At 40.9% G+C, this 12,411-nt stretch overlaps 1 protein-coding gene across 4 annotated transcripts in view; it reads left to right on the plus strand.

The window, feature by feature from the left end:
• The window catches only part of DOT1L (DOT1 like histone lysine methyltransferase), a 77,300-nt gene that overhangs the window by 8,930 nt on the left and 55,959 nt on the right, over nucleotides 1-12,411 (plus strand). For all 4 annotated transcript variants that reach the window (XM_074928104.1, XM_074928103.1, XM_074928106.1 and 1 more), the window contains exons 2-3: nucleotides 8,653-8,696; nucleotides 11,197-11,271. In XM_074928104.1, coding sequence (XP_074784205.1) covers nucleotides 8,653-8,696; nucleotides 11,197-11,271 — 119 coding nt within the window. The remainder of the gene's footprint in view (nucleotides 1-8,652; nucleotides 8,697-11,196; nucleotides 11,272-12,411) is intronic.

The raw sequence follows: 12,411 nt of genomic DNA on the forward strand, positions 1-12,411 counted from the left end.
TTTTTTAGGAGCTCAGTGGGCTTCAGAAAGAGTACAAGATTTTATTGTTAACTTCTGTTATGTAGAATATCTATGCATGTTAGGTAGGAGCAGGATTTCTCAGCTGTCCAAGACTGAGTTATCTTTACAGAATGAAAAGCGGTGGTTTAGGATGTTATTGTCTTGCCTGCAGGATGCTTCCCCCTGGCCTGCCAGTTTTCCTTGCAGGAGGTGGGGATCTGCTGTGCAGACAGAAAATGCAGACCAAAGAGCTTGGTTGTGCCATGAGCTTCCTCCCAGCACCCACCAAGGATGTGGGAAGACTGTAAACTTGAGAAAGAGATGGTTGCCACTTTCGGCAACAGCAATTTTGGGTATTCATTTCTATCAGCAGTAACCCTTTGCTTAAGTTTCAAGTCAAGCTTTGTTCCTGGTAGTGTGGATGTATACGTCTGTTTTCTGCTCCCCTCCCCTCTCCAGTTACTGCTGCACAGGAGGGTTATTTCTTTATTAACACAGGCCGTGGCTCATGGGTAGGTGAAAGTTTGAAACGGGTATGTCTGTGAGTAGAAATAACTCCTGCCATCTCTGCTTGCTGTTGTGCCTAAGCTGCCTTCACCCTTGTACAGTGTGTTTGTACGCTGGTGTGGTGAATTGGTCTGGCTGAAAAGTAACTAAGGCAAAACACCAAAAAGGTGGCGTTTTAGCTTAGGCCTGTCCTTGGCTTTACTGTGTGCGTGCACAGGGGCTGCTGGCCCAAAGCAGGAGGCGGCTTTGGGCAAGGCAGGTGGCTGTGTTGGTTTAAACTGTTTGTGAAATGATGGTAGGGCTGCCTGCCTTGTTGACTTGAGCGAAAGCCCAGCAGCCCGCTCTGTCCCAGAATAAGCAAACACTGGGCTCCTTTGCGTGTAGGCGCGGGGCTGCTTCAGCTGCTGGGATCGCTGCAGCATCCGCGTGCTCCCTCCAGCTGTCGTATTGTGGGAACGGTTTATAATTGCCTAAACCTTAACTGAAAGGGCAATAGGATACACCAGTGCAAGGTACCTTTTTACCAAAAGAGTTGCATTCCCCTATGTATTCCAGTATAAACATTCTGGATTTTTTTTTTTTTTTAAACTAGTCTGTCTTTTTGCATAATAGAACTACTACTTTCTTATGTCAGGGCTATGTCTAGTTTACTGAGACTAAAGCCAGTAGGTCATCCTGCTGTAACTGTCCCGTGTGTGTATTGCCTTAGACACCCCTGCAGAGTGATTGCATGTTAATATATTTACACAGCCCCTCCTGTGCACTATCATGGGAACCATTCCCTTGTGCTGTGTCTGTAGCAACAGTTGGAATTGCTATGTGGAAAAGCAAAACAGTTTTACTGTGGTTTAGGTAGCTGCAATGAATGTGTGAGTCCCTATTGCAGCCAGATCCCCAACCATCTTGTCCACAAATTCTGGATCACCTGTACTCATGCTATGAGGATTACCAGGAGCAGCTTGGATTTTCTTTTCTAATGCCTGTTTCCTTTGTTAACTCAGTAGTTTTAGTATATTTTGGATCTTGGGCCAAACTTTTTTTTTCTTTTTCCCTTTATGTAGCTGTTAAGGAGGCCATAATGCCCTCTGTGTTTTCCATTTAGTTCTGTGTGACAGTAAACTTACTAACTACTGAAACTACATCAAACTGTCTGCTCTCTTGCTGTGTGGGAGCTGGGTTTCAAAATGCAGTCTTGGTAGCTCTTGCTTCCCTCGCCGCTTCTCTGAGGCTGGAAGGAAAAAAACGGACACAAGCTGTTCTCTGCAGGAGATGTCTTTTTATACAGACTAAAATATATGTATACTTGTGAATGTCCTTATACTTTCTTGATTAAGGAAACAACAATAATTGGATGCTTCAGAAAAGACTTTTGGTCTTTGTCTCACTTGGTAAGAAAACTTGTGCTTTGGTTGTTGCTGTGGTAACTAAATGACAATCTTGATTTGGGATAAAATCTGGTAGTATTAAAAGAAGTCTAGCTGTATGATATGAACTATTGCACAGAACAGACTTTTCCTTACTCAGCGTACAAAAGTAGCGTTTGAGCACGAGGCAAAGACCTTAAAATATGAAGTGACTGAAGGCATTAGCTGGCAGGACTTGGGAGCTTGAGATCTTTCCTTTTGTTCAGCTGGCCTGCAGGCAGCTCTTTGCTGCTGTAGCAGCTGGAAGTACTTTTGTTTTGGCTTTTCATAGGCTCTTGTCAACCACTGTTTGCAGGTGTATTGAATATGGACATACTTTGGACACAGAATGTACTGGTGAATCGTTCTAGACAAGGTGTAAATTAAGTTAAACCCTGTGGGAGGAGGAATGCGAACTTCTGACGGGCTGAAGGCAGTGGTTTTCAGAGGGCATCTGTGTGCCACGCCGAATGCTGGATGCTTTCCTGGTTCCTGTGGGGAAGCTGCAGCTGCAGTGGCTCACATTGCCTTTCTTGGTGTCTAGAGAAATGCTTATCATTCTCCACAGATGGAGGAAACCTAGGGGACATTAAAGAGGCACTTGTCCCACTAGCCTTCTGCAAGATTGATTGGCTTTTCCTAATCCATCTTTTTGATCTCTGCTAACCATCTTGTCTCCAGCTGTAACATCCTCTCGTTTGAATTTATGGACCACTGCCTGGGGAGAGAGCTGCCACTGCAGGCAACCAAGCTGTTCTTTAAAACCAGGGGCTAGTGAGACTGACCTCTTCTGTTTTGTGAGTTAAATAGATCTTACGCAGATCAGAATTTGGCAAATCCAAATGACTTCTGATAATAGATGAGTGGAGTTGGTCTTTAGTGCTGGGGAGCCAGTGTTACCTTGTCAAAGTGTTGGAATTATCTGAAGACAATCATTAAAAGGTACATGAGTGTTGCCATCGGTTTATTTGTAACTAGTGTGTTTCAGGTTTTGTTTTCTCTGAATTGTTTGGATTCATCTGGTGGACAGTGAAAAGTTTGTAGGAGATCTCTTCCTCCTGCTTTGCAAATGCTTGACCACGGCTTGTTTGCACATTTCTGAAGAGCTGCTTTGGTCATTTAGCCTGGTTTTGGGGGAGGAAGTGCAGTCTAGTGAGTCAAACACTAAACTGGCTCTGCAAAGGTAAGAATTACTTTTGCTGTGGGACAGTTTAGTCTTGGGCAGTCAAAGCTACGCACAAAAGAAGAGTAGATAAGGGCTCTTCAATTTCTGTATATGGTGCTTTGAGAGCTGCTGACTGAAGGTGCATGAGCTGTATTTATTTGTTTCAAGACTTCATCCAGATTTTCAAACCATTTGTTCTCCACTCAGGTTTGCAGGTTTGGGCTTTTTGCTACCTTTACTGTCTAGCAATGTGTAGACTGATTAGATCTCACAAGGATCCCATTTTGCATGTGGGGAAATGAAGTTTAAAAAAAAATACGGTGTTCACTCCCAAGCACCAACTTATGGTTATCCTTAAGATGTAAATTTGGAAGGGCAACAGGGGGTTTGGTTTTTCCTTGCTTCAGGCAATGATGGCCACCCAGTGTAATTGGACATGTTCTTTGTGTTTGAGGAAGAAATATACAATGTTTTAATCTGTTGCTTTAGGTTAGAGCTTCACTTTAGAGTACATGTTGTTGCACTGTGAGATAACTAGTCCTGTACAAATACACCCAAGAGTCTAGGATGCTGTACTGGAACACAGAATTATATCAAAATAAAGCCATTAAGATATCCTAAGGGATGTTAACTTGAAAAAATAATGTAACCAAAACAGCCACACCTGGTGGAAGAGTGTAGTGCTTTCTTTTCAGTGTGAATTACAATCTTTCATAAGGGTGTGTGGCAAAAATGTAACAAATTGTAATTTTCACTTTACCTTGCTGTTGCAGAGCATTCTGCCAGAACTTTTAAGTCAACCTGTTTTTATTAGAAATTCGGTGCTTTGCAGAACAAAGTTGTGTATAAATAACTGAAATGTGTTTGGTACTGGTATGGTGATGGTCTGGTACTATATGATGCATAGTATGATTAGGGCTCATTTAATTTTCTTAGGTAGGTGCTAGAGTAATAGTTGTGATTACTACTGAGAACTTATGGTCATGTTTGATTTTTTTTTCTTTTTAAAATTTGGCTTAACAAAAAGTATGTGATTATAGAAAATGATACATGAAAATACATTATTTGGAAATAGGTTTTGGGCACTGTCTTGGCCTTTAAAAATCACTTATAGGCCTTCTCATATCTGCAAGATACAAAATGTCTTTTGTACAAGGAGGGCTGGCTGACTTGAGCATTGAACCAAGCAGAAACATTCATTACATTCATTGTCCTTTTTTTTTCTTTTTTTTCTTCTTCCCCCTGTGATCAGAGAACTGAGCCTAAACTGCAGGAAAAGGTCCTAACTGAGAATAATCAGGATGGGAAACTTCTGGAGAAGAGGTGAAGGGAAAGATCAAACTCTTAAAAATTGCTCTGTGGCCTAATCTCCATGTTCTAAAGGGCAAAAGTGCTAATGCGGCTTGTTGATTTTTGTAGGAGGACTCTGTCTGCTTGGCATGGTGTATAAGCAGGAATCGTGCATGCTCGTAGGGCTTCTGGGCACTAGTGTACTAAAAGTAATAGCAGTGGGTGTGTTTCTGGCTTCAAACTCTTAACTCCTGTGTTTAGAGTTGTAGTAACATGTGGATGGAGAAATCTGTTGAAAGAATCGGAACTGTGAAGCTGTTCAGTCGTGCTGGCTGAAACTGTTCTCCACAGAAAATTGGATTCTCTTATAAGTGACTTTTGAAAAAGTGTCTGGTTTCTTTCCATTATTTTTCCAATGAAATGTCTTGGCAAAAACTATTGAATTTTCTCTGAGAGCTCACGTTTCAATTTTAAATTGAACGTTTAGGTTGAAAATAAGAGTTCTTTATAATAAATTTTAGCTGGAGAGAATTGACTGCAATAACTACCTTTTAATGTGTGTTTAGGGTTTTTTTATAAGCTTGTTATGAACAGCTTTGGGCAGTCTCAATAATTACTATAGGCTGCAACTTTTAACTTTAAATACTTAGTCCACAGACCACATTAAAGAGATAAGGTCTTGTCTCATGAAATAGCTTCCATTTATGTGGCTCAGAAGATTCCGAGGGCCCCTCAAACTACATAAATATAGGAACACTGCAAAAGTACAGCCAGGCCAACGAGCAGCACGTAGCATGCTTCACATCAGTGTGTAGTGGAGGAGGGAGGGCGGGAGGGAGAACAGCTTGGAGCAGAGTTGGAGGATGAATGGAACTCCTCTTCGTGACAGAGAGTACCGTGGCATCATCTCGTGACTGCGAACAGAACAGATATGCTTCTTGAGACTCGTCCAAAAGGCTTCTGTACAATGTATTTCATGATTGATAGCCAGTCTGTTTGTAGGAGGCTCTTTACCAGGATATTTTACTGACAAAGCATTGTGCGTACGGATGCAGATGCAGCGTGAAGCTGCGCTCTCACTGTTGCCTGTTTGCTGAAGTATAAGACAACGTGCTTGTGAAACGTGCCTGCACTGGAGGTGTAGCTGGCGTGCTGGTATTGGTCACAGGTCACTGCAACCTGAAAAATTAAAAGCAAAACAAAATAAATAATAAAAAAAACCCAAAACATGTCTGAATTTGAGAACCTTCAGGCCATCTTTGAGTGTGCTGGGCTGAGCTGGGTGTAAGGTTTGTCAGACTGCTCTCACTACAGCAGAGCCATTGGGAATTGCTGCCAGTCCCTCCCAACCTGCTGGTTTCAGTGGGCATCCAGTGGGTCTGTAAAAGGATCTGGGTTAAAGCCGCTGCACCCCACCCAGTGCATCTGCTTGAAGGGAGGATGGGGCAGAGGCCCATGCTGGTTGGAGCGGAGTCTGTGGGTTTGGTGAGGTTTCTATTCAGCTTGCCTTTTGAACTGCTGAAGACTATCAGTGTCATAAACAATTGCATGAATACAGATGTGATGACTGGTGCTGTTTCATGTCTATTCTTATTAAATCTTACAACCATAATTTTGAAATGGGACAAAAAATTTCTCTAAAGAAAGGGAAACTGCTCTGTATTTCTTTAGATCTGTTTTCCCCCCCTTTCCTCCTCCATTTTCCATGGCCGTCTCTGCTTTGAAGAGATGTTGGGAGATCATCTCTCATTTTGTTTGCAAGAATTGCATGAGATCTTGGGAGCTGTTCTACTCGGATAAAGTATGTTAGTTATAGAGTATAGTAAACTCGGTAAGTGTTTCAACATGAGAAATTTAGCAGTAAATATGGAACTGTTTTCAACTTCATTATTCCTAGATAATGACTAAACTCAAAAAGGCCCCTTCTGGCTGGAATTTCCACATGAGGTTGTGTTAGTAAAACCAGTTGCTTAAACTGGATGATTTGTAGTTGTGCATTGTGATATTTTTTTGTTGTTGTTAAATTTATTTTTCACAAAACAAAAAGGAATCTGTTAATTAAGCAATTTTGGTCATTTATAGGGGCATTTTCTTGAAGACCTGTAGGACAAGGGGTTTCTCCATATGTTCTGCTAGCACTGAAACTGTCCAAAACCACTCAGTGAAGAATATAACTTCTTCAGAGAAAACGATTATGCCAGAATAAGCATGAATTCACTTTTCCGGTATAATGTGCTTATATTGATAAAGCATATTCTTACTATACAGGAACACAGTTTACTGGAAGAGTTAGATCACCCCAAGGGGTTTCTACTGTGATAATTCTATGTGTAGCGAAATGTGAAAATTTATAGGGGATGTTTATGGATGAGTTTGAGTGTCTTGGGTTATTTTTATGTTTTACAGATAAGAAATGAAAAGAAAGAGAAGTCTTCCTCCTCTGTGCTTTTTCTTCTTGTATATGTGCACTGAGAGTCAGGAGCAGATTTTAGTTTAGTTGCTTCTCTGTTTTCTAGGCCAAGATTTATCAATAAAATTACTTACTTGACATTGCTAAACTTAAATTGGGTGACTGTTTAGTGGTGCTGTTGGCTTCTGTTGGATCTGGGCTGTCCCAGTCAGGCCCTGAGTGGAGGCCACAGACTGGAGGAAGCACAACCCCAGAGCTGTTCTTACATGGCTTGTGATGTTTGGGGTGTTTCTGTAGCATTGACATGTTGTTAAGAAACATGACCAAGGTGACACTCAGCTTCAAGGCCACTGTGTATTCGATCCCAGACGTCCTGACTACTTCTATGTTGACTGTTTCTCCCTTTTGATATTGTAACCAGAATGGGGTTTTTGTTAGTCTCTGGTGTGACTTCTAGATACGAGGTTAACTTTTTGCATTCTGAAAATAAAGGCTTTTCCTAGTCAAATAAGAAGTGTTTCTTCATACCTTTAATATAAGAGACTTCAGAAGTATTTGCCTTTCTTTCTATCCCTCTCAGTCATGACATTTTTATCCAGGTATCTAAAGGGCTGTGTGTAAGTTGCTTGGAATGAGAACTTCTACGAGACTGGCTGATCCTAAGTATGTAAACTGGTTATACAAGGGGAAATCTGTTTCCTCATGCAAATAGTGATGGAAAAAGCTTCTATTTGACTTATGTCATTCTTGAATTCTTGAAGAAATAAAAGTTATCTCAGCCATTTTCTGTCATCTGTCCATTAGTGTTTCTCTTCTTCCATTCCCTTCCTTTCCCTGCTCCCAATCCTCTGCTTTCTGTTGCCCATCTGACTCTTTGCTGTAGAATTTCCTGCTGGTAACTCTACAGAAATGACATTTATGCAGCAGAAGACAAAAGAAATTATTAGAGTGAGTCTTTATAGTTCTAACTCTAGAAAGACCTTAAATATTAGACTCAAAATTAAAAGGTCAAAGCCACTTCAAGAAACAAACGTCTAAAAATAATGTCAATTTTGTGCAGATGGACTCTGGTAGCTACGGTTTCACAGGATGGATACAACAATATATGTATGTAGGAAGTCCTGTAACTCCCCTAAAATAGAATTTTTTATAGCATGGTTCAAGGACTTTATTGGCACAAATTTGGAATGGCTTGCTAAACTCTCTTGTGCTTATGTTGCTCCTGAGTGAACTCCCAAATTAAAGTCAACAAACATCTGTGCCTCACAGTCTAGTGTATACTTGTAATGCACAAGTTTTAATGCGTTTTGTGCGTGTGTGTTTTGTTTTGTGGTTCATGAAAAGGTCTGCATATTCAGGCCTCATTTTTGTTTTGTGTGCTATGAGGTTTGTTTTTTTCCTACACTGATATCCAGTCCTACTGTTTATTTGATGCTTTATTTTAGAAAGCCATTCACTGTGCTAGAATCTTACTGCCCATATGGAGATGTGAGCATGTACCAGATGCTAGGTTGATGAAATCAGCTGTTCATTGTGGAACTTGCAGTCAAGTACCTACTGCATACCAATAATCCTCAAGGGTATCGGCTACACAATTCCTGATTTCAGGAAATAACAAAGAAATAAACAGAACAACAGTTCCTTCATGTAAATATTCTGCTAGTCCATAGAAACTTGAGAAATGTATTTCCCTTATTTTTTTTGTTAGAGAACTCATGTGGATGGGTTTAATGGCCTGGGTGGCAATCAATCAAAGACTCCTTTCCTAGTATGCTTTCCACCTATATTTTCAAAAAGATTGTGATTCCTGTAACCTTCTGACAAACGGCACGCTTCATGTCTCTTTGAAAACATCTCTTCTTTTCTTTTTATTTCAGGACAAACACCATGATGCTGCTCATGAAATTATCGAGACAATTCGGTAAGTGTTCAATGCAGATGTGGCTAGAACCCTCTCTTGTGTCTTACTGTGCCTCAGTGAATGGATGTCTTGAGACAAGATATAAAGGAGAGCAGCAATTATAATTATAATTTAGAAGCTCTAAATTATTTTCTAAGCTGAATTGATACTGTTGCAGTACAAATCTCCCCGTCAAGCAGACTTTGTTTTAACTTGCCATGTTCTATTCTCTTTTGAACAGAATTAAAACCGAGCAGTGATATTCAACTTTCGGTGCTTATGGCAGTCTGTATTCAGTCTTTAGAAAAGCAAGGTTAAGAAAGCATCACTGGCATGATGTGTGAAGTTCTGGTCTTGCATATCCTCTTTCCCACCCCCCTGTCTCTTTCCTCTTGTTGCTGTGATGTTGCAGCATTGTTAGCATTTGCATTATTTGGGAATGATGTCCCTGTTAGCATTCTGCTTAATTCTGCTGATAGAGTTGGACCAATGTAGGGAAAACGGGAGGATAAAGGTGAAAGACAAATATGAAGAGTAGGAAGTCACAGTGTTCCCCAGCACAGGCAGTGGTTGTGACATGGCTTGCTGTTATCTCAGCAGGATTGGGAGGTGACTTGCTGTAGAACAACTTTTATTAAACGCTAACACAAATTCCCCAAACACCTGAGGATGTTAATGTGTTATCCACATTAGATTGTTTAAAAGCTGTTCTTGTTAACTGTTTTAGATCTTACCATACACACTTCCCTTGTCTGAGGGCTGTATCTGCAGCAGGTTTTAGTGGTTGGATGGGGCAGATACAGGTGAAGTACAAAGAATGGTGTTGTGTCTGCATAGTCACCTGAGCTGGAAATTTGTCAGTCATGTGTGGCCTAGGAAAAGGTAGCGAGCCTTGTTTACTCCCAGCATGAGTGCTTGCATGGTAGTGTTGTTAATATCACTTATATACATGAAATCCGAGCATTTTTACCTGGTCTGTGGTGGGAGAGAATGGGTAATGGGGCTAGAGCTGAGAATTTTTCTGCTAAAGAAATTTATTTTTCAAACTACAAAACCTTGACACAAGATGCAATGCCACTACTACTTCCAGTTCACTTGTACTGACGTTAAGATTTTGTGCCTTGGGAATTTGTGGCATCATTTGTCAGTATGATTATTCAGAATACCCTTTCTGAAGGGATTTAAACAGATATAGTGCTGGAAGTGATTGCCGGAGACATCGGTGCTAGTGCTTTCTGTGCCACACTAGCTGAAGGCAAGGGGAAAACTCAGAAAGCAGTTGGGCCAAAGTAGTGTTTCACAACTGTGTTGTAAGCATGACTGCAGCAAATACAGTATGTCAGAAGGCTTTCATGCTGCCTTTGCCTGCCTTGTGCAAAGTAACCGCAATGTGGTTATGGAAGTGGTGGGTAAAAGAATGCAAAGAAGTATTTTATCTCTTCAAGCTAGTGATAAACAGCTGTTGACTGTCCATTTCCCTAACCTAAGAGAAAAAAAATTTGCAGAGATCAGAGTCGTAACGTCTTCAGGGAGATGGGAGATATTAGTCAGAAGAGAGCCAGCCATAGATGTTCAAGTTCTGGTTTTTACTTGCCTGTATTTGATAAGGGTGAATCGTCCAGAAGGAACCATAACTGTTGGACCTCCAGTCTTTTTTTTTTTTTTCCCCCCCCCCCCCTATCATTTTAAAAGTGAAGCATGCTTCATGGTACATGAAGGAAAAACTGCCATTCCTATTGGAATTCATCCTATGACATGCTCTGAGGTTTTTTGATGATGATAGTGCTTTCCCATTTTGATGCTTTTGGAGGAAACTGTGTGCAAAGCTTGTGTGTCTTTTAAGATGCCTTTAAAAGGAGTTAATCTTCCTACATCCACGAGTGAAGATCTCTTGCTCTGGGAGATGCCATTGTCAGAGGCACTGCAAGTGGGTGCACGGTTTCCATTTCCAACGGCAACAACATACGGGGCTTTGTTAATTTACCATGTAAAAGGGATCTTTTATCAAAATAACTTTTAAGTTGCGTCAGGTAAGGTGTAACAGCAGTTTAGAGCACTACACAGTGGAGAATATCTCTGCAATGAATGGTTGGTGCCGTTGTTTTGGGGTGCTGTAGGAAATGTCTTCATATTCAAGTTTATCAAAGCTTGTTACAGTGTCAGAGTTCTTTTGAAATATTGCACTTCTGCATTACATTTTATGTTAGATTAGCATGGCTTTGAGTATTTTTAGATGCATTGACTCGTTTATCACCTCATTTTGAAGCTGTGCCATTTCAAGAGCTTTATACTACTGCCAATGTCTACAGGCACCTTACTGTTTATTCAACACAAATACAAACTATTGCAGCTCTCCAATTAGCATTTTGCAATAGCTGCCTTACTCCTAACAACACTGTGATCTTTCAGGTCTGCTGCAGTATTCTGTCTTAATGTATAGTAATGCCAGTCTAGAATTGAGACAGACTGCCTTATTATACTTAATTGGAGATGTTTTTATTCATTACTTCTCTCGTTCCAGGTGGGTCTGTGAAGAAATCCCAGATCTCAAGCTTGCTATGGAAAATTATGTTTTAATTGACTATGATACAAAAAGGTGAGAGGAATGTTGGTTTTTATTTCCCACCAGGAGGACAGGCCAGCACAGTTTATAGTGAATCAGTTTGTAACTGGTTATTCTTAGACACTATGAACTGAAGTTTTCTTTTAGAACTGGCTTCAGACTCTGCAGAGTTATTTTGGTAGGAAATGTGTAACAGCAATATTGGCAAGGGCTGTTGGATTAAGGACATAATTGGAAACTCCACACAGCAGAAAGTTGAGCTCTGGTGTACGTTGGAATTACTCACTTCAAAACAATGATTGGTATCTGCGCTGTTGGACTGTGTCCAGTGTTAGGAATTTGAATGGCACAGAGGTTTCTACTTTTGTAGTAACTAAGAATTCCTGTTTAGAAGGTGACATGCCAGAGCTGTCTGTCAGCGCCGTGTCCTCCGCCCCCCGTGACTGTGGGAGGTTAGCCTTCCCCGGCCCTCCTCTGGGTAGGATTCAGTGCAAGTGGCATGCGGTTTGAGTGGGGGGCTAAATTAAAAGGCAAACTATTCCTAACACTCTTCTGGACAATTAGAAGTCATTTTAAGATGCTTCTAGTTACATGTGAATAGAGGCATATTCTGACCTGCCACCCTTATATCTGTGGAGAGGTCTGAGGTTCTGCGTATTGACTTGACTGTACTTAGACTGGAAAAATAAATGACCCTCAAGCTGCACCTTACAAAAACTTCCTTAGTTGCTTTCACGGGAAAGACTGAATTTGTTCAAGTCCACAGCATGACGAAACTTTTAGAATGAGGTTTACGGATGAAACTGCATTGCTCTGGTTAATCACTGGCTATTGTCCTGAGCACCAGTTACTGGTATCATGATCTGCTTAAGGTATTGCTTCCTCTTCTCTTCATGTCATTTTAATTGTTTCATTGCAAGACTTGTAAGTCCTTCTCTTACTTCTGAAAAAATTTAAAAGGAGGAATCAGGGTTGAGCATACCTTTTCATCACATCTGTTAACTGGGATTTGTGGATTACTCACAACGACTGCAATGCTGTAACTTTTGTAGTTCTGGCATCCTCACTGGGCATGCTTAACTGGGTAGCATCAGTGTGGTTGGCAGCAGTACCAAATAAGAGAAACCTGTCTATTCCCAGAAGTCATATCCCACTTACCTTTCTGTACCTTTT

This window comes from Athene noctua, chromosome 27, assembly GCF_965140245.1.
Source record: "Athene noctua chromosome 27, bAthNoc1.hap1.1, whole genome shotgun sequence".
NCBI classification, from domain to species: domain Eukaryota; kingdom Metazoa; phylum Chordata; class Aves; order Strigiformes; family Strigidae; genus Athene; species Athene noctua.